The sequence below is a fragment of the Anarhichas minor genome, unplaced genomic scaffold (genome assembly GCF_050575085.1).
Source record: "Anarhichas minor isolate MPS153535 unplaced genomic scaffold, ASM5057508v1 ptg000011l, whole genome shotgun sequence".
NCBI lineage: Eukaryota > Metazoa > Chordata > Actinopteri > Perciformes > Anarhichadidae > Anarhichas > Anarhichas minor.
In genome coordinates this window covers 10909115-10931502 of record NW_027466457.1, presented here as the reverse complement: position 1 = coordinate 10931502, position 22388 = coordinate 10909115, and the positions used below count along the sequence as shown (strand labels likewise).

At 42.7% G+C, this 22388-nt stretch overlaps 1 protein-coding gene across 1 annotated transcript in view; it reads left to right on the top strand.

The window, feature by feature from the left end:
* Nucleotides 1-9702: 9702 nt before the first annotated feature.
* Nucleotides 9703-22388, top strand: part of LOC142948087 (A disintegrin and metalloproteinase with thrombospondin motifs 20) — a 70104-nt gene continuing 57418 nt past the window's right edge. The window contains exons 1-3 of the mRNA XM_076089968.1: nucleotides 9703-9793; nucleotides 9964-10325; nucleotides 13431-13599. Of these exons, the coding sequence (XP_075946083.1) occupies nucleotides 9703-9793; nucleotides 9964-10325; nucleotides 13431-13599 (622 nt within the window). The remainder of the gene's footprint in view (nucleotides 9794-9963; nucleotides 10326-13430; nucleotides 13600-22388) is intronic.

Below are 22388 nucleotides of genomic sequence, written 5' to 3'. Positions count from 1 at the left end.
GGAACTGGGAAGCAAATTAAATGTTGATTAATCAATGGCAAATGTTACATTTGATAATCCAATCATTTCTCCACTAAGTATATTATATTTTAAGTCAGCACTGTTGTATTTTTTCAACATACATATCAACTATTAAGGAAAATCTTAGTTCTAGTCTACAATTTATGAACTCACCCGCAGTCCGCACTGTGATCAGTGTCGTATTAGATCTACGATTTTTTTTAGCAGTCTGAAGACAAATTCACGAATGCACAGAACATCAAACAGCTGAAGCTTTGTAGCTCTTCACAGTTCACATGTACTTCTGTTATTTTTTTAAGGGTGTACCAGGAAGTGGTCATTGGCAGGAAACACTTCATCGATTCATTTAGGTGCTATCTGTGCTTTCACACACACCAAAAATTGGAGGGTAAAGAAATGACCATCAGACTGTTGGAGAAGCTTTGCTGGAAATTATGCAAAGTGCATTGTGGTAGCACATTGTAAAAACAGTAGAGATCCTTCTTTCCGCTGCAAACGTTAAAAATGAATATAGTCTAGAATCAAATTGTTTCTTTCCTTCCCACAGTACATGTTAAAATGTTCATTAGCCAACAAATACTGCTTCCTTTTTCAGTTCAGTAAAATATCTTTATTGGTCAACAAGAGGAAATTGTGCAACTTGTGGGGATCATACATCCTCATTTCTGAGGGTATTGGGACTGAGAGAAAAGGGTGTGTTTTCACACATTGTCTGTGAGCTACATCTGTTTTGTATGCTTTTACAGAATGTAAAAAGATGAGAAGTACTAGGTTTTATAATGTAACAATCATACAGAGAAATGGTTACCAGACCCAGAGTGAACTGACTTTTGAAATGAAAATCACCATTTAAAATGCAGTGTAATGGAGGACTTTAACTTAATTTGTGTCCTGAAGACTAGCCTGAGCTAGTTTATATGTAACGCAATGTTCCAAGTGTAGGAATGGAGCGTTACGATCAAGTAACCCAGAAAGCAATCACAGATTTTCTCCAGTCAAGCTTGTCTTTTTCTGGGCATCCATGATGGAAGTGAACCCTCCCGCCAAACTCTCATTGGGTGGTGTTATCTATTTTTTACCCCATGTGACCTCACTGTTATTTTTGGTTGCTGGTCACAAATAGTGCAGCAGTTGTCCAGCCCCGTGGCCTTTGGGGATTGAAATGATCCGGTAATTTCTCCTCTTCCTTTCAAACAGGTGGATATATATTATTAAATGACACAATGTGTCTGAGCACATGAATGCAAAGCTCGATTATATGCAAAAAGGGTGTGCATAAACACGTCACTTGTCAAGTGCTGGTTTGAAAACTGATCCTCACCATATTTGATGCCAAACCTCATGTGAGTAGTGAGGGAACAGGGAACTTAAGTGTGTGTGTGTGTGTGTGTGTGTGTGTGTGTGTGTGTTTCGTGTATATTTAGAGAATAGATGTTCTCTCGAGGCAGGAAGCCATGAAGTTAGAAGCTAGTGGTGTAAAGTAATCTCCCCCTGAGCTCTGAGATATCTAAACATCACCTGTTAACCCTGACCCATGCAAACTGATTGAAAAGAGAGGTTGGTGTGGTGAGAGAAGGAGATTGCATGTTCGTATATATGTCTGTATGTATGCGAGAGTCTGGGAGACAAAAACACTGAGGGATAAAGAGAAGGGTAAGGCAAGAAGAAGCTATATTTTGGGAAACACTGTTACTGTATTTGCTGACTTTCCAAGAGTTAGAAGAGAATATCAATACCACTCATGTTTGTGTGTATTAGAGGAGAAATGGCAAGCTTTACCCTCACATAAATCTGGCATTGAGTACAGATTAACAAACACGTTACAATGTCTTAATTAGTGACTGCAGGCTAGCTTTCCCCCCCTGCTTCCAGTTATTATGCTAAGCTAAGCTAATCATCTTCTGGCTCTTGCTCTATTCTTGTACAGACACACTTATATATTTTTTCTAAACTAACACTGGGAAAGACAGCAAATCATTTTAGGTTTTTTAAATGTGTTTGTTGTGTGTTTATTCCAGGCAGCCTATGGATTTCTATTAATTTCTATAATTCATGAAAACGAGTCTTTTTTTCTTGAGTTGTGTAATCCATCACAATACAAATAAAATCTGCATTGATTGTATTCAAATTTACATTCGCCTATAGTGTTAAAACAAATGCATTCAAGTTTCTAGAACTGTTAAAGAAGCTATTAACACAAAATACACACAATACTTATTAACTAATGAAATGCAAAAGTACATTTCTCATTTCATTACCTTTGTTACTCAACGCTGCGCTGTCAAAACTGCCTCTTGACAATAAATCCTCAACATTGTCATGACACATCTGTATTCAGCATGTATAGAAATAAAAAGTGACGTGTTATCCAGTAAAGCCCAACACTGGTCATAAATAATATTTTTTTATAAAGCAAACGGAAAAAAAGCGCTCCCACCAGGGTCTTCTTTACCTATGACCTCACACGCATGGCTCCATCTCCAGAATCGTATACTAAACTATAAGCAGACCTGCAGAAAGATCCAAGGACCCCCTACTGTCATCAAATCACATGAGTCACTGCCCGCTTAAAGCACACAGCTGTTAATATCCCAAATACTAGGCAGCTGTCTCTGGCGTGGCCTGTGCCACTTATCACTGCCAGATTAGTCCACTATGTATGCGACACGGGAAAATGCAGAGCCCTGCAAAGTGAAATGGTCAGCATTTTGCCTCCTGGTCATACTTTGATTAAAACATGATGAACGCAGGTGATTGTGTGGCATTCAACATATCAGGTGGCAGGAAGTTCTGGCGTTTGACATCAAAATATTTCCTCTTGTCAACTGGACAACTCCGACTGAAAAGCTGATATATAGTGTTCTATATGTCTGCTTCCATCAACTGTATTGAGTTAGGAATTCCATGCTGAAAACACTTGCTGCTGAGGAACGTGAGAAAAATGTCAAAAGGAATCAACACTCATTATTTCTATCGTGGGGATAGATGCACGGTTGCCTGCAGACAACTGCAGTAAGGGAATACATTTCTGTGTGAAACCTAATCACTCAGAGAGAGACTTGTGTAGCAGGCGTTGTGTCGTGAGTGTAGTCACGGTGGGTACATCCTGTCTGTGAAACGCTCACATTACTTCTGTTTAGATCATCACAGCCTTTATGAGTGTGATGTCTTATTACAGTTTATGACACCTCCCTCACCCCTTCCTGGTGATCTTTTTAAAGTCAATTTAAAACATGATCTCGCTTCGCTTTTTAGAATTGAAACAATCATGTGACAAATTGAATTTGGTATTCATGACACCAGACTCTTTGTTTCTTTCCCTCTAATCCAAACGCACACACTTGCGGACCAAGCCCCACTTTTCCCTCTCACCTTTGTCTACCTACAATGTAAAAGATTTGTGCTGTTTTGACAGTAATATTACTGTATTCTCAACCGTTATATATATACAGTATATATTGTACAGAATGCTAAAAACTATGGTAATTTGACCATGGTATGAAATACAGCAACTGCTGGACAATTGTTGACAGTAAGTTACTGGTAACTTGGCAATAAACATCTTACCCATCAGCTGAGAGTTCACACAGATGAGGGAGTGTAACGGTGCATATATATTTGAATTCAGGCAATTGCTACCAAGCTTAAACCTATTTCTTGATGGGAATAGTCTTAAGCTATTATATCCTTAATTTCTTCATTGCCTCACAATTACTTACCATTTTGTGACTTTGTGGATGTACAAATAATTATCACCTGACTTTGCGGTTACCATAAGCTCTACGGAGTTTTACAGCATCTTTCAACTCTTTTGTTTTTCTGCCGCAACTTAACTGTTTCGGTTTACTTTACCTGCTCTCACAGTGTTGTTTTTGCCAGCAACAGGCAGCTGTTTTCAACATATAAACTGCTGCAAAGCATCTGTACACTGCTCATCACCAATCTGCAAAAAGACAAAGTTAGCGACTAGCTGGTGAACATAGTGGAGCATTCCGCAGCTAAAGAGCCAGGGGTTGGCAGAGACCAAAACAGAGCTAAAAGGAAGAGTGAATGTTAGACTTTCGACACAGAAAAACGATCAACTAGCTGGTGAACATGGCAGAACATCTGGCAAGCGAAAGACCCAGATGTATTACCCATAAGTTGGTGACAGAAAAAGCTGAAGGAGTGTCAATATTGGACTTGTGTTTGTCAGGTGGCCAGAAACAGGACCCCAAATGAATGGTAATGTTGCTACGCAGCTATACTGGGTGTGTAAATGAGCAACTATTTGCACGCTAGCCATAACAACTTTAAAAAACCTTAAAATGTCAAACCTGTGTATGATGTTCAATTCATGGAATTCTGCCCTCAAGAGACATAAAAATATAGAAATAATATTATATATAAATATATTGTTTGGGAACTTGGCGATGCTTTCATTTACATTTAGTTCTCAGTTTGGTCCTCACTTGTTCCTTTAGTAAGTCTATTAGTAATTATTTTTCCTATATAGTAAAGTGTAACTGATAATTGTCTTGTACAAGCCTTCCTACTTAGGTCACTCAGCAGGCTTTTGGTTGTGCTGTAATGACCTCAGCATTACAATAATAAACACTAACCCTGCCATGAAAAGAGGATGTCAAAATACAAGCTCTGTATTCGCGACAGCAGCAGGACCACATCATATATTTACACAACTGTCTTTACTACAGTCATCACGATGTAAAATTAATAGCCTCATTGTTTTGTTTCTTTCGCCAAACGGGAAACTTTTTGTTGTCTGTCAGCCTTTTTTGTTGTTTTGCCATAATATGATGATTCATCAATGAGACAGTACTCAGCGTAGTGGTGAGAGAGTGCTGCTTTGACATTGTTTCACAGCTGTCTGCAGGGCTAAAACAGACAATGCCTCACTCAATGGGAGCAGGAAAGAGGTTGACAGACCACTGTGTTTAAAGGGCACTAGGAATTCAGCGGCTTATGAAGCCTCGTTGTGGCAACGGGGGGCGGAAGCCTATTTAGGGGGGGGGGGACCTTAATCTGTGGTGCAAGCCAACACAAGTCTCAGGTGGCCGAGCTCCTTGATCACTGCACCATGAGAACCACCTGAACGGTCAGAGACGGGGGAGGGTGGGAGCAGAGATAGTATAGAAAGAGGGGGGGTTTGGCCAGCATGTTATGGTAACTCCTTCAGTGACACAGTAACCTGCTTTATACACCCCACTGACTTTTTTTAATTTCTCCTCAGAAGATTCAAAGTCATTGCACCATGCAGATTATAAAACAACAGGAAGAGTTGAATACAAGTATGTATCTTATTCCAACACAACACCTACTTTGTAATGCTGTAGAGTATTTCCCTGAGCTCTGTGCATCATCAGGATGAACCTGTTGTCAAACACGACTACAGCACTGTGCTGTGATGTAGTGCAGTTTTTGGTTACCCTCCTGTGAGGAATCGTTCTCTGTGTTCATGTTACAATCTCTGCAGAGGTGACCTCTTACACATGCGGATAAGCAGCAAGGGAAGCCGAGGTGCAAGGAGTGGCTGGTAAAGGCAGGGCCCTGGTGTGTATCAGGAGGTATAGATCGCTGTTATGACTGGGGAAACCCAGCCAACCATGAGAGGAGAGTGGCTCTGGAGCTGTTTGTGCTCTCAGGCCTGCGCTTTGCTCAAGTTGTGGGTAAAGTAGAAGGGGGGGTCGGAGCCTAGATGATAAATCACCTGACATGTCAGTGGACGAGCTTCCACTGCTGCCTTCGGTTAGAGTGTACAGTGGGAATTACTGAGCGGTGCTTTGTACAGTGATTCTTGGAGAGCTCTAAACATATCTGGCAGGAACCTCTGGTGTTGAATTTCTTAATGTTGATTCAGTGTAATGTGATATTAGTTAGTGTAATGACGTTATGTTAACTTTCAGCTGTGTTCTTATGGGTCAGTCACCTATTGTAATCCTTTGTCAAGTTAATTTCCTAATGTATCTCCCGAAGCTAAAATTGCAAAGTAGGTTCATTGATAGCAAAAATGGGGTAACAGCACTGTATTGCAATAATGGCATAAATCATTGTCAAAAGTAAATAACTGAAGTGCAGAAAGATCTTACAACGATTGCGAGAGGGAAAATTAAGAAAAAAACAATTGCTTTATTGTACAAACTGCATACAATCAGAAAATGCAAGAATACTGCCAAAGAAATGAGCCATGTTGTGCATAATGGAAATAAAGTATTAACGAAGGGTAAGGCTTGAAATGTCATTAAATGTTTTGTGGTCGGCATCATAACCATCAAACGCCATAAAATAAAATGTTCCATACTTGGTACATGATTTCTATTGATGCGTGGTGGTTTACCACAATTGATTGCTCCCATAAGGAGACAAACCCTTGGCCACATCTTTCACATGCCACACAGCGGGAGTTTTCTGCAAGTACAATCTCTGCTTTATCCAGTTGTCAGTCTAAAAAACAAAGTGCATCCAGGTATAATGGACATCAAGACATGATGAAGCAGGATAAGAAGTGCTGGCATCATCGCCATAATGCCTCTTAAAATCTTATTGTCGTTATACATCAATTGCTTGCTTCACTGGGAAAGAGCATTGATAATTAGTCCTCCCTCACCTTGACAAATAAGCAATGAAAGCATCACTGGCTTAATGGTGACTCTTTAATCCATATGATTGGACTCAACGCAGTGAGAGCACACTCCAAATTCGAGGATTCCACGATGTGAAACGGCCTGAAACAGAAACTGACTCATACGCAGACACCCGACTGTACATCTGGCAGAAATTGGGGATGTTTTATCCATTAACTTTGGCATCTGTGGAGAATTAATGAGTATGCGGGTAGCTACACTAACCCTAAATCAGCAATCGAGAGCAGTCATATGGCTAACTTTAAAATGTGCCGTAGGTGATAAAAGCCAGTTAGTGGCTGGCTGGGTGAAATGAATTAAAAGTGATAGCTAGAGGCCTTGGCACCTGTGTGCCATGCAGTACGAGATCCAATGGGTAACCTCCCTGCAGTGGTTGTTACAATCTGAGAAAGCTGCACATCTGGGGCTTATCATTATTTTATTCTATACGATTTTCAGAGTTCTTTGGCTCCAATACACTTTCTCATTAAAGGTTAAAAACATGTATTTGAGATCATCATAAAAAAAAAGATGTGACACTTTTCTGTCCCTAGAAAGATTTAATATATATACGCTATATTCATATTATTGCTGCCTTTTAGTCTCAACTGGTTTATGTTTGTCAAATTCAATATTTTTTGCACATTCTCACTTTGCTCTTGATGATAAAAGAACAGTGACAGTGGTTTAGTGGAATGAATAGCCTCACAGGAGGCTTGGAGACCGAATGAATAACACATCAGGGAGGCATCAGAGGAGTTACAGTGGAGAGATGAATAACTTTTTCTTTGAAATCCAGATGCAGCTTCAAGACATTATAATTGACCGTCCATTCTTTTATGAAAGATTTAGACTAGAACAAAGTGGAACGTGTGAATCTTGTTTTATAAGTTTGAACTGTTTCCAGATGTCTGTCAGCGCGAGCTCACTTATTCAGGGTTTATTATAGCAGATGTTGACACATTTAGATAGAAACCTGGATCGATCGCGATGAGGAAATTCTGACCTGCATTTATCTCTCGACACAAAAATGAACCCACATGATAAAATGGTACAATATTTAATTAAAGAAACAAAACATAAATTAGTTTTAGAGTCTGTTTTAGATATTTTAGCTGCAACTCCAGCATGTGTGCATGACAGGGTCATGTCTGATATTCAGCAAAAACGCAATAAAATTGATTTGGCAAACCAGTGTTTGGGCAAGCACTGAGCACACTGTGATTTTAACTGAAATGTGTCCATGACAGCACTGAGTTCAGAGAGAGAGAGAGAGAGAGAAAAAAAGAAAACGAGACGAGTGAGAGAGAGAGAGTGAGTGAGAGACTTTTAAAAAGTAACAGCCATGACTAGGAGACTAGATGTTTTGTGTCAAAGAAAGAGCTTACAGGATCCAAAAGTGTTTCCGGTGAGCCCACCGAGTCGAATCACTCACAATGCTGTGACATTAGTCTTCAAAGGACGTGAAAAACAAGACCCCTTTCACACGTCCATCAACTTTGTGGAAGACTTTACGTGCCCAAATGATTAACGAGAAGCTGACCACATCGTGGCCAAGGAAGTCTAGCTTCCTCCAATAGATGACAGTGAAGAATGGCTCATAATGCACTGTGCTAATTATTTTGTGCTTTGCCTAATTATTTTCCCCATGAGTTATAACTTTATACCACTGTGGATACATTCATAGTCGACTAAACAATATATTAACGTACAACACAGTTAAAACTCAAAACACAATTGGTTGAAGTGACTGTGGTCAGTATGCATTATATTAACACTGCAGCAACATATGCATATGGTACAATTACACTCATATTGGTGTAGCCTGTCTTGAGACTATCATACCACTAGAGATAAGGATGTATGAAGCTGCTAAACAGTTCCCAGTTTAATAGCTTCACTTGTGCAATTCAATTCTTCAACCCTCAAGTTAGTCTTTCCTTTATGAAGCTCTTTACATTAAGAGTCTACCCCTCTTGATACACAAACAGTGCCAACAATAACACAGTGACTCGGCCCATACGCTGATCTGAAGGGTGTTTGTATGTATTTGTCCACCTATGGACACATTTCTGTCCTGCCCATGGAGAAAATGATCATCACCATGAATAAATACTTCTCTGGCAGTTTCAACAAAAGCTCAAGCAAACAGAAAATAAAGGTGTTATTATATGCAGTCTATAATAACATGACTAAAACTAGATTTTTGAGGCTGATGCTAATATCAGTATGTCGGACTTAAACAATCTGCTGCAGTTTCTTGTAACTTGCCTGTTGACATTTAGCCCTTACAGATATTACCAACGATAAGCAGCCAACATCGGCTCGGCCAGTATATCGTTCTAGTGATACAATCTATTGTATAAAAAAAACTATAAACTCACTAATTACTCAGACACGTCTCAAGTCTTTATAATATTAGCTAAACATGGCAATATTATTCCTTACATCATAAGAGATTATGAAATAAAATAACTGCAGTATTGAATACAACCTCCTTCCTTGGATAGATTGCATCAGCAATAAGCACGATTAAGGACAAACCTAAAACCCAGAATTCAAGATGTTGGCTGGTACATTTTATTTCCAGGCTTTTTCCAACACTGCAGCACTCGAGCCTGCCCCATATGTGGTGGTCGAGGCGCACTCACCATTGGCTCGGCAGCCTGTAGGGGCGTTGCTTCGCGGTTTGAGAGTGCTTAGGGTGCACGGGGTGTTCAAGGGATGGCTAAGGGAAAGCGTACTTGGCACTGATCCCTCCTTGCAGTGTAGACTGCATTTTTACATTAGGCAGCAATTTGTTTGACCGTCAGGGGGGGGGGGGGGGGGGATGAATGTGTCATAAATAGTTCGCGTTTACAGTGGGCAGTGGATGCACGTTTAGCAATGCGATGAGGCCAGTGCACTTTGCAAGACTTGCGCTGCACAGAGCCTCCGCGGATCCCGCGACCTGTTGCTGACAAGCCGGGGGAAAAGGAGAGGGAGAGGGGGAGCCGCTCGGGAGAGACAGAGGGTACTTGCCTTGGAGACGACAGCCAGGGGTTCCTTCGCGGAGGAAATCATGCAGTTTGCAATCTGGCTGGTTGGACTAATGTGTCATCTGTCAGCGCTCGTCCGGGACACTTTGCAACACCGATTGCATCCCAAACAAGGTAGTGTTTTTGCTGTGATTTTAGGAGTGCGGTGAAGTTCTCGTGTTGAAGATGTTTCAAGAGTAATCTGCGGTAATTGGGAATGGTGCGTGGTGCAAACGTTTGGGGGGCTTGTCAGCGCGCGTTACATTGATGCCTCTACTTTCTCTCTTTGCTTTTTCCTTTTGCAGAAAGCTTAATCAAGCAGCTGTCATCGTATGAAATCATCACCCCGCTCCGCGTCAATGACTTCGGAGAATCATTCCCCCATAAGTTGCACTACAGGCGGAGGCGGAGAAGTTTAAATGACCACCTCTCGGGTTTACGGGTTCACTACAGGATTGACGCGTTCGGGGACCGCTTTCACCTCAATCTGACCGCAGAATCCGGCTTCATCGCCCCCTCGTACACAGTGACACACTTGGGAGCGGAACAGAGCAACGCCACGGACTCCCACTTCCATGACCAGAGCGATATGCGCCACTGCTTCTTCCGCGGACAAGTCAACGCCAAGAGCGAGTACCCTGCCGTCTTCAGCCTGTGCACTGGCCTTGTGAGTATTAACTTTTCACAAGCTTGAAAGTTTTTTTATTTTGATGCTGACAGGCCTCCATCCATGCATCCAGGGAAGTGTGTGTCTGGGAGTGTAACAAGAGCAAGTGTCACTGGACAAATGTCACCGATGAGGAGAGCGCTCAGCTCTGCATCTCATTGCCTGTGGGGAGATGCTGCTGTAGGGCACAGTGCTGTCTGGGCATCAGGGTGGTGGTGTTGTGATGTTAGAGACTGGGGTTGATGTGACAACAAGACTCCACTCTACTGAAGTGCCCTTGAGCAAAATCCCTGATCAGCTCGAGCTGTGGTTGCTGCTCTTTGGCTGACATATGGGGCAGTAGAATTTGAATTGAACCTACGTATGTGCAGCAAATAGCCATTTGGTGTCATGGCTGTGCTTTTACTTTATCAACCACTTCTTTGCTGCTACAGGAAACCTCTAAACCTTAACAAAAAACAAAACAGTAATAACAGCAGACATGCTAAAACTAGTGGTCAGTTAATTGGTTAGTTGATCGATGGATATTTCCATCTCAAACGCCAAACATATGCTGGTTCCGGCTTTTCAAATGTGCCGACTTGGTGCTTTTCTCAGTTTCATATCCCTCTAAGTTGAATACCTTTGTATTAGAGACTGTTGGTCTGATAACACAAGCTGATTGATTGATTGATTGATGGGGAAAATCTGATCAGTTGCGTCCCCAAGCTTGCAGACATAAATCAGTCGAAAGCAGCTGTTTGCTTTTTTAATTGCCGTTTATCAGATATCTTTTAGATGTTATGGGGCTGTAATAGAGTTATTGGGTAATAATGAGGTTACAGCCCCATTATACCATTTGGGGATCCTGAAGTCATTTAGTTTGCAGACTCCTGTGTGAGAGAATCTGAGAAGTGTTGAAGGGGATGACTTCATGGGTCACATTAGGTTGCTGGTCCAGGGGCAGGGGGTTGACCTCAGCCAGCCGGATCCTGGCATGGACTCTGCGTGGTTGGGGGGGTGTTTGGCTGGACTCAGCAACACAGACAGGAGGACCATAGCCCTGGAGTCTCCCTCTCTGCCACACCCCCTATCAGTGACATAATCCTTATTTTAGATAGGTGCACTGTGTACAGTACCAGGATAGCATGTTGATCTAGTACATTCACAATGCATTCAGTGATTGTACTCCATGCTAGTGGGGGTTAACTCCCATTCAGTGTAGCTTTGGAGAACAGAGACCACCACCAAACCACATTTAGTGTTTTTTCATGTTTATATAACAATTTAAGACATGAGGTATGCTGGAATTATCAGGGTAATAAGCCTTTAATTGCCCCTCTGCCCAACTTTGATGTATGACTCGCTTATCCAAACATGTTTGCATCCTTTTTCAAGCAATCTTTGTTGCTTATCCGCATCATCACTCATTGAGAATGACAGGACAATGGAGACAGCACCAGAGGCTATAGGGTCATAAATGAGTCCGTATCTGATCACTGGGGCTTGATGGCCATGCACATTTTGTTGGGTTGAGGTCATTAAGGAATAATTAAGCCCTAAAACAAAGGGGTCACTCTAGAAAAAGCAGGTTCCCCTTTTGTCTAGAGTTGCTCAAAGCCGTCCCCAGGGGGGCATCGGGGAGGGAGGCGGGGTTGAGGGGCTTTTGATAAAAACAGATGTGTGCCAACACCATTTCATCCATGTCATGGTGGTGACCTCGCTTCAAATAGGAGTCCCTCAGCTGTAAGGTCCAGTTCAGCACCCGCTACTGAACAGCAATCATTGTGTCTGTCCAAACTTTTTGCCAGATTTGCTGCTGAGCTAATGCTGGGAAACCCTGAAACTCTGCCCCCTCCATTGACTAAACAGAGCATTTGTCTGTTCAGCCTTCCATTAACACCACATGAGAACTTTAGAGAGGCTCAACCATAATCGTCTAATTAAAGTTAACTTGCCATAGAGAGTGATATACAAGATACAGGTAAACATCTTCCAGTTGTTACACTGTTTGAATCACTCATTACATTTAGAGCACTGCAAATGTTAGTTTGTAATTCTGCATCATTTAATGACAAAGTACCTACATTTTTGTGCAAAAACCATGCCGCCTTGCCTCATAACACACACACCCTAACTGGATTCTGTCAATACTTATTACACTGGCCTGTCAGAACTGAAGAAATAATAACATTGCAGGAGAGTTGGAGTACATAAGAAACATTGAGGCTCTGAGTGTGGTTGTTCCTATCCTGTGTCTTGTTTTCACAAGCTTATTACACTGCAGAACTGAAGACATGTCGCACTCAAGGCCTGTAGCTCTTTTGAGGAAGTACGTTGCATACGTGCAAGCCAGCTAATCCTTCACCCTTTGAAAGGCGGCGCGGAAAGGTACACATACAGTTTCTACATGTTTTCCATATCCGATTCGTTCTCCATTGTCAGACGTCCATCACTCATGGGGATGGTTATGGAATAATGCTGCCTTAAAGATAACATTCCAGTGTCCAATATCCTGTTTAAGTGTGCGCATGAAATTACCATACAAACACCATTGTGCCTCATGGCGGAGTGAGCTAAGAAGCTTTGTGAGGGACTGAGCTGCCAAATCAATATTAGCATTCCTCTGTCAGCAGCTCTGTCCATGTATGACGATGTCACTCGTCCCAGTGTCAGGTCGTGAGGGGAAATGCACTTTCACAGCCAGAACAAGCACTCTTAGTAGCCCGCGCATGAAGGTGTAAAATGGTTGACTGAATCATGATGACTTACTTATGTATTGATAAACGTATAAAAGGTTTTGAATGTCACGCGATTGGTTGTTCTCATGGTTACAATTTCAACAATGACTGATACTGAGCTGTTATAGATATTCTATCCTTTTGTCCTTTTGTGAGTCAGCATGTTCTTTCCATGTGCACCCGTCAAAAAAAAAGAGCATGGAAATAATGTGCTCACTGGTACCCAAGGGCTACACAGAAGGACTGCAATTAAACCGCAACCTCTTTGAATGAAACTATGCCCTAATCTGGAAATGAAATCTACACACATACAGTGCAGCGTGCACGTATGCAAGCGCATGCTTCATACCAAAGCCGTCAATGACATCCCTTTTTTCTGCTCTAGATTGGAATATTTACGACACAACATGGCGAATACTTCTTGGAGCCTCTTTTAAACGCTGTGGGGGAGGAATATGACGAAGAGCACAACAAACCTCATCTTGTCTATCGGCACGAGAGGAAGAGGAACATCTCGCATACTGACAACAACACAGAGCCCTGTGCTGCCTCAGGTAACAGACTACAGACTGCCTAACTATACTGCCTGTAACCACTGTCTGTCTGACTTTCACCCACAGACACTTACTGTACCTTCTGATGACCTGCATTAACTTTCTGAGCCATTGCAATAAACACGGTCCTAAAATGGAAATTATACCCAGTCACGATCTTTGGCTTGCGGGATACCCAAAAGGTTTCAGCTTTGATTAAGGAGCATTATTGAAAACTTAATTAAGCAAAATGCGCTCCAACACCGCCTGGTGTTTCCACTCACGTTCTGCTGAAGTATTCAATCCCGGGCCTGTGGCAGCAGCTCAGAGGGAAGGAATAATTACATTTCAGGTTGCAGTTGCGATGAAAAGAATTGGAGAGGTTTTCCGCATGGGAGGCTGCTTAAAAAGTTCCCCCAATTTCATTTGAATGTTTATGTCTGAGGCCTTTGGGTGGTGGAGAGGCCCTCTAGAGAAAGCAGGGTGACCGAGTGGAGTTCACCACGATGGAAGGCCTTAGAGTCCTCCTCGCAGGGAGCTCCATGGGAGGCCTTTGTGGCGTGATGCAATAAATCTTTTATGTGCAGCCCACTTGATTTGCTTGTTGTCTGAACCCCGCCATTGTCGCATGGTGGTGGCTATTGTGCGTGGCGGCGGTTTAAAGAACTTGGACTGACCTGATGGGCGAGGTCAATACCTCCTTATTATGCTTTGCCCTTTCACTCTCTCAGTCTGTGTGTGGTAAACAGAGACTGAGAAATCTGGAGGGTCTCTCAGCCCCCACTCTGAGGCACTTTTAAATATACTCTCCCTTAAGAACTGAGAGTGGAGGCGTGGTGAATGACCCTGACTGAATGTCCCAAGAAAATCCAAATGCATCATTCAGTTAGTTTATGTCCTAGACAGTTATCCTTTTCCATCTACTTAATCGTAAATGAGATACATCCTGACTTTTCAACGCATAACCTCAACTATGAAACAGTATACTCCTTGTGGGAAGGGGATTCAGTGTACAGCTGGACATAGTAGGGAGAACGATGCGTACATAGATCAGACACCTGTAGAGCTTGATCAAAGGGCTGCAGGTAAACAATAAACAGCAGGATTAAAAGATCCAGTAGGGCCAGGCGAGGACTGTGAGGTGTCCCAGGCTGCGGCTCCTCAGCTTTATCAGATAGGCCCCTCTCCAGATGCGGTGATAAATGTGCTCTTTGAAGGCCACACTACGCCAAGACTAACAGGCCTGTCCTGTCTTTTTATGGGAAGGAGTGCAGTACACGCTGCTACTAGCCGGTTGGATGTAAACACTGGTTTGGCACGTGTTGTTCTGCTTGCAAAACACTCGTAGTGGATGCTCCTGTTCTTTGGAAATTTGCCTCTTGGCTTTGGATTTTAAAATGTGTTAATGTTAAATGTGTTTGAGATAACATGTAGCACACATTCTGCTCTGTGGGCTACAGTCTCCGTAGTTCCTTCCTCTTGTCTCCAATCTACACCATGTCTGTACATTTTTTTCTGTTCCTTATGTTATGCGTCAGACTAAATCAGTGTCTAAGTATGGGGCTCCCAACCACAGCCCAATTGCTGAGAGAGAAAGAAGTTTAGAGAAACACCGTACCGAGAAACAAAAAAGAAAATCAGATTTATCTCATCATGTAGATGATGGACTGCAGGACTTGTGGTGTTGGCGGGGGAGGAGGATTCCTTTCCCAGTATCTCCTCTTTTTGAGGAGCTATAAAAGCACTCTTTGTCAGGGTCAGTCATCTTATGGCCTACTCTCTTTTTCTCTTTCGCTCTTTCTTTCTCCACTTTATGTTCCTGTGAAGAGGACTCTTGCATTAAATCAAAATTGGTGCTTGGAGTTTGAGTGCTGAGGTGTTTTGGCAGGTTTGGGACTTTGAAGAGGTTTGAAGCTTTATGGGCCTTCTATTCCTGAAACAAGCTAACTATCACAGTTGATCCAAACAGATGGAAGTGCTGAATGGCCAACAATACCTGCTAATCTGCAAGCCAGGCAGCGTTTTCCCTCTGTATAGACATCGTTTTGCCTATTTAGTCACTGTGTTGATTATTATTCTTCATCCACCTTTCTCTATGCAAAAGACAAAAACATATTTTTGAACACGACAAAGATGAAACAAGCTGTGTTTTATCAAGCAGCCCTCCAGGAAACAGAATGTATATCACCAACCAGATACCTCTGGTGAGATAAGCTTTTCCCTCATGATGTGTCATACTTCTGTCTTAATGCTCTACAGATGGTGCCAGAACAATAAATGGGACTTCTGTATCTATTGAGGCAGTACAACTTTCCAGAGTTTGTACAGTCCCTTCACACCTCACGTTGAAAGGAGAGGAAGGCTATGTTTCCACATGAATTTAAAGACGAGGAGCTTTTGTTTTGTTAACTCTGCGCTTGTCATCTCTGACAAGTACAAATACTTGACTTTTTTGTACATGTGCCGTCACTACCTGTGAAGTGTCAGCAACAGAAGTGCAACGGTAAGAGCTTTTAAAGTGTTACCTTGAAGGAAAATTAGGTTTTGTTATTTCAGCAGTCATGACTATGACTATATACCTGTCTTCAGCTGCTTTTCCCCACTGTGTGTGTTCCTTTATTCTTATGTGCAGTTAAATGCATGTGAGTTTAATATATGATTTAAATGCAACGTTTCCGAAGAAACGTAAAATGTGAGAGTAAATCAAAGCACCTGAACAACATGAGCATTTAGTTTGATCTCACTGACTGACATTTCTAGCAACTGTATCAGTCTTCTGTCTGTGTCAGCCAACCTGGGTGGCTTCCCCGCTGTTTAGAATATCTCTAGTGTAGATAGCTGTCAAGTGTGTGATTAATGTTTTAAAGTCACAGAGTGCCTTGTTGTGCCTGATTCTGGCTTTTAAAAGCCCCTGGGGAAGAAGCTTACTGGGCTCAAATCACAACACCGCTCCGACCTTTAATGACACATTCTACGGGGTATCTGTCTCTGAGCTTGCATGTGGATCCTTGCGTCGTCCTTCGATATAGATAGCCACGGGGATGAGGGTTGCTACAGATAGGGGCAGATTCTTCCCGCTCCGTTTCTTCCCTTTGCTCTCTTAAAATCCATGTGAAGACAGGCATGAGACGGAGGTATCTCTTTCTCTCAGTCGCTGGCTGCGTGTCTAAAGTCGTGGGGTGTCATATTTTGTCTGAATTAGAGATAGTGAATTGAATACAGACAGCTTGACAGCAAATGCTGCCAGCCGTAAACCCAAACACCAATGTTCCAGTGTTTGGCTCCCTAGCGCTTCACCCGATTTCTTGATGGCTGACTGAGGGCAGCTACGTGATTGGCTTTGATGCGGCAATACTTGGCACACATGGCATCTGTGCCTCTCTGACCCTCAACACAATCATTGTATAGGATTCCCCCCTTGGTGCCCACTGTGTATACATGGTAGTTCAAATGCTAGCATCAGGTTTTTGGTCAATGGGTTCATTTGCATGGAAAATGCCCTCCCCCGCCTGGGGTTTGAACTAGCCGACTTGAATCGCTGCCCGTTCTCCCTTTGCGCTTTCATGTATGTGAATGGAAGCACTTGTTGATTGTGACCTCACTTCCCTCTTTGTTTGGAGTCACTCACTGGACGGGTGGATGTGACCTTGAGTTGTTCCCCTCCTAGAGGTGCGTGGTTACTGGACTTTTCTGGGCCTCACTTGCAACTATGTATGCGTTAAGCTCTTTGTTTTCCTCTTAGCTCCGGCTCTTGACAGGGGTCAGGGAAGGTGGCCCGGTCAGGGAGTGATGGATGGGTGCAGATCATTCGGACAACCTCTCTTCACCTTCAGGGGTCTGGCTTTAGATGGTGGTGAGCTTCTGCATGTCAGATGGCTCCAAAAGGCTTAGGCTTGCTTTGTGCCCCCATGCCCCCTGGACAGACTGAACCTCCCCCATTCCAGGAAGTACCTATTGTTGCCATGAAAAAAAAGTTTGTTTTTGCCCGATTGTGTGCATCCATAGATGTGGTTTGCATGTGTGTCAGTGGACGAAGAGTCCCGCTGAGTATTGGGAGCAAATCAGTCCAGCGGGATGGAGAAAGGAGCTTCTTTCTTCATGTGTTTGAGCACTCCTGGCCGGTGCTAAATGTGCCTGCCGGTTTTGCTGCAGAGCTTGGCAGAGGCCCCAGCATTTTCCTCAACTCCCACTGCCTGCTTTTCTTCTTCTACACCTGCTTCTCTAAAGTAGCTTTCTCACCCACTGTTTTTCTTTTGACCTACGTAGAAAAGAAAAAAATCTGAATTTCTTTTGTCTTTTGATTGTCCTTTTGAATGGACATAAAGTATGTTTTGGAATGCCAAGCTGATAATGTTAGTCCTAGTTGTCAAATGAGTTGAAAAATGGGTTCTCCCATACACTGACTGGGAGTCTTGAGCCAACATGTGTGTTAGTTTTGAGTAATGTGCAAGTTTTCTCATCAGGCATGATGCTTTGTTCCATCGTTGCCTCAAATTTCATGAGACTGCATCATGACGGAGCTAATAATATGGCCCATTGCACTCATTGGCATCATATTTTAAGATAACATACTCTGGACAAGGCTGGGCAACTACAGGCAGTCTATAACTTTAATAGCTGCCATGTGTCTGCCTGCCCTGAGGCCTCAACCCCATTGAACCCAATGCGTTGTGTTGTCTCGGGAGTTCCCGTGACAGATTCCAGCTGGGGCTATTTTCTGCCACTGTCTGCTGTCTGGCCATTCTTAACAGATGGGGGCTGATTGGGATGGCAAGAACAAGTCGAGTGACAGTGACTGACTGCATGGTGGCATGGGTGACGTTCAGAGGTGAGAGGGGGTGACAGATGAGCGACAGTTTCCCACTGAGGTGGACTGGGGAGAGGCAGTGCCTGGAGCTGGCCAGTGAAACATCAGTGTCATCGCCTGTGGCTCTTGCTGTTTATCATCTGAGAAGCCAGAAAGCACTCAAAACTGCAGACATGCTTTGTTTTTGTCAAGGCAGAACTTTTTCTTTCAGGGTATTGAATAGTTTTTGGGGAAATACTTTTCTTTGAAACTGTTTAAAACATTTGTAAGTTCTTCTTGTATGGATTCTGGTTTGCTGGGTTTATTTTCACAGTTATGTCCATCCCTTCTCTGATAACATACTCACCTACGTAATTTCTGAGATCTGGTAGCACGGCGACATCGCTACTACAAAGTTAATTTGTCTGACTGAGCGATGCTGTTCCCAGGAGTCGATGAGTGCAATGCTATTATTACTGACATGAATGACGGCCAAACTTAAGAAAATAATTATTCTTTAAGTACCCCTCTTTGTGTTCTCGTTAGATGCCAAAGTCAGGTGCTATGTTAATTGTTGGTTTTATGGTGCTGTGGTTTTCGAAAGTCTCTCACCATAACTTTAAACCATAAATCCCAAAGCGGATTCCTTTTGCAATAAATAATGACTCGAAATGAGGAGCTCAGTTTTTAAAATAGCCGAAAATCACGTCGGCAGTCAAGTACTCACATTCAGTGTCCTTTTAAAAAATTGCATTCACTTACCTCCCATCTAGAAGGGAACACTTCAGCCCTGTTTGTATGTTTGTTGCGATGGCTTTTTGTGTTTGATGCAGACCCATTTTTAAAAATGCACTATTATTAAAACAGCAGTCCTTGAGGAGGCTGGATGTTGGTGGATGTTGGTCTCTCAGCCATCCATCAGTCATGTAATCTACAATCTGTTAAATCCGAGAGTCAGAAACTCTCAGTTTGAGTCTGCCAAATGAAAACACTCCAGGCCCCTGCCCATCATTAGGATTCCACATCCATAAGTAGTGTTTTGTCTCCTCAGAGGAGGTCTGCTACTCCAAACACATTCTTCAGCTCACAACCGTGCTGTCTTCAGCATGTCTCTGAACTGAAAATAACAACTGAACTCTGAGAGCACTGTTGGTGTACACAGCCCACCGTCTCCCAATGAGGTCAAAAGCCATGCCACTTCACTTTAAAAGCCTTCTTCAGCAACAACAATTAGCTGCCTTTGCTTCTCTCCGTCTCGCCACAGAATTGCACTTAATTGTGCCTCTGTCTACAGGAGTTTCAACATGTTTCCCCCCTTGAGTTGTACTGTCAGTAACCAGAGTGTATGACCTCGTATAGAACCAGGGAAGTACCTATACTCAATGTAAGGTATACTGTCCACTTAATTGGCACCCTGGGAAAAGGGCGCTTTAACTCCCAGCGGGCCATTCTAAAAGAATGTTAATTAGTTCAACAATGAAATGTGTGTTCCCCATTGTTGGGTTCTTGGCATTGATACTTTTGACAGAGAGCTGAAGGAGAGTCAAAGAGCAACTCTTTGATCTAGATTGAAATCTCAATGAGATCCTTCAGGACAGGCTGGATGTACATGAATGGGCTCAAACAGAAAGTGCAAATTCAAGCATCAAAATGCTTTCATACTTAATGAAATGTTTATGAATGAAAGTAAAGAAGTGTAAACATATGTAAGAATTGAAACCATGCTGGAGTCTTGAAATATGTATGAAAGTGCTCAGTCCTAATGTGCGGGTTACCTGCGGTGCAATTAAACATATTATTGAGTGAATAGATAAACATTGTTTATGATATGCATTGTGTTTGATTGTCTTTTGGCACAGTCATAAAAAGAGCTTTGAAAGTTTACAAGTCAAGTAGGCGTTGGAGCAGAAAAGTGAGTGTGATGCTGGTCTTTTTCAGCGATGTGCATATGGAGCCTATTCGATTACAACATTTATAAATGCTTACACTCATCTTGGCTCCTTTTATTGTTCTCTGTTATGAAGAACCGCTGGAGCTCGGTTTTATAAGCTCGCGGTTGGGAGACTTTTGCTGGTGTAAAAATAAAAATAAATTGAACATCTCATATTTTGATGTTTGGTAATCAATTACCAACATGTAAAATACAGAGATGCAGATGTGTAGTTGATGCTGATTTGATGCCCAATGCCCTGAGGAGGATGTGACGTCTCTGTGTGTCCGGCAGGTCAGGGCAGTCACCCCTGTCTTCTCATGGTGTAAGTAGCAGCTCACTACCTAGTGAGAGGGGGATTTGAACCTAAGGCGATTTGGGAAAGGTTGTGTGTGGCTAATCTGCACTGATTCAAAGGCTATTATAATAGGGACCATATTTTTTCCTCCTCCTCCTCTTCTTCTTCCTCTCTTTTTTCATCTCACACTCGCTTGCTCTGAGATTTAACACCAATTTCTGTTGATGTAGATGCTCTTCTGTGCTTTGATAATCCCTTTGATGTCAGACTGTCTGCAGTGATGAGTCTGTTTCAGGGGTTTAGTGTAGTGGGTTTGGCCTCGGAGAGATTTTTCCTGGAAAATACAAAGCTCTGTCCTGGCCCAGCTGCCCGGGCTGTGTGCACTGACTGAGACTTGGCGCTGACTTGGATGCTGGCACTGGCGTGGGGCTGGGCCTCACGGCAGCAAGAGCTGTGTCCCTTTGTGCCAGGGAGTCACGCTCCGCCTCGCGTGCCCACTGGGGGCATCACTTGAATAATCTCGGAGCGCTCAGACCTAACAGTTGTACACAATCTCTCTCTGTGTGTCTGTCTGGAAAGATTGAGTGTACAGCAGACAATAGAACTCTTCACCATAACCGGGTTATCGCAAGTTGAGGAGGTTGTTTAGGATGACGGACTCCAAACTATGCTTGGCTCGTAAACACTGGCAGTCATAAAATTACTGAGACTAAATGTCATTTTATGTTTCATTCATTTCTCAAAATTGTTCATTCCCATAAGTATGCATGTTTTCGTAAAAAGCAACAAAAAACACTGCAGAATGCTATGACTTGACATGTTGAGTGCATTTGGGCCACATTAATATAAGTTTTAATATGTGGATAATAATGGATGTGAAAAATGTGCCCCCCATTTTTGCAAACATTGCAGCAATGCATTTTAGGAATAGGAGGAACTTGTCAAAGAACTCTTAGATTGTGCCGTTCCAGCTGTCGTGACTGTCTTTTTGCATGATTTACTATTCACTCCTGCTACATTTATCCATCGCGCTGTCGGGTAGCTGCTTAAATCCTTCTTACCCAGCAACTGCTGCAAGCAGTCTTTTTTCACACCGCATCACATATGGCAATGCGTTGCTGCAAATCTGGACAGCACAATAGCCTGTGTGCAAATACTTAGTCCTCAGATGGCCTGTTACAACCCAAAATTGCTATTGAAATCCTTCCAACGCTAATAAATTATTGATTGCGGTTGAAACATTTTGATGTTCAGAATATGCAGATGATTTTTGATGTGTTCGTCATGAACTTGACTGATGATGTTGAAGAGATTTTTCCTTTACTGACTTGTTCAGCATGGGTGGATTTGCTGGTCAGTAACAGAACATGCTGCAGCTATTTGTCCCAAACAAAATTACCTTCTTTTTATTTTTTATCAGTTTGGAACTTGCCTGCACGGAGACCAGAAATCCCCTCTCTTGTTCCTTGTTCCCCTGCTCTACTTGTGGCTCTTCCAAACTCTTTCAAAAGGATACAGTCTTAGGAAACACATATGTGTATGTGTAATTACATCGGCTTCCACCTTAACCCTTGCAGATTTGTCTCAATGAAACCTGCTCTTAACGCGTTCTGTGTCTCTGCCTCTGTCTCCCTCTTTCAACTTCACTCTGTCATGGTAAAGGAATCTATCGCTCATGGCCAGCTCAACACAGCTGAGAGAACGCCAGTACCACAGTACATCGCTGACGTTTCTTTTCTTTTTTTTTTTCTCTTATGAGGCTGGTGTTGAAAGTGTTCTTCACCGCGAGCCTATGA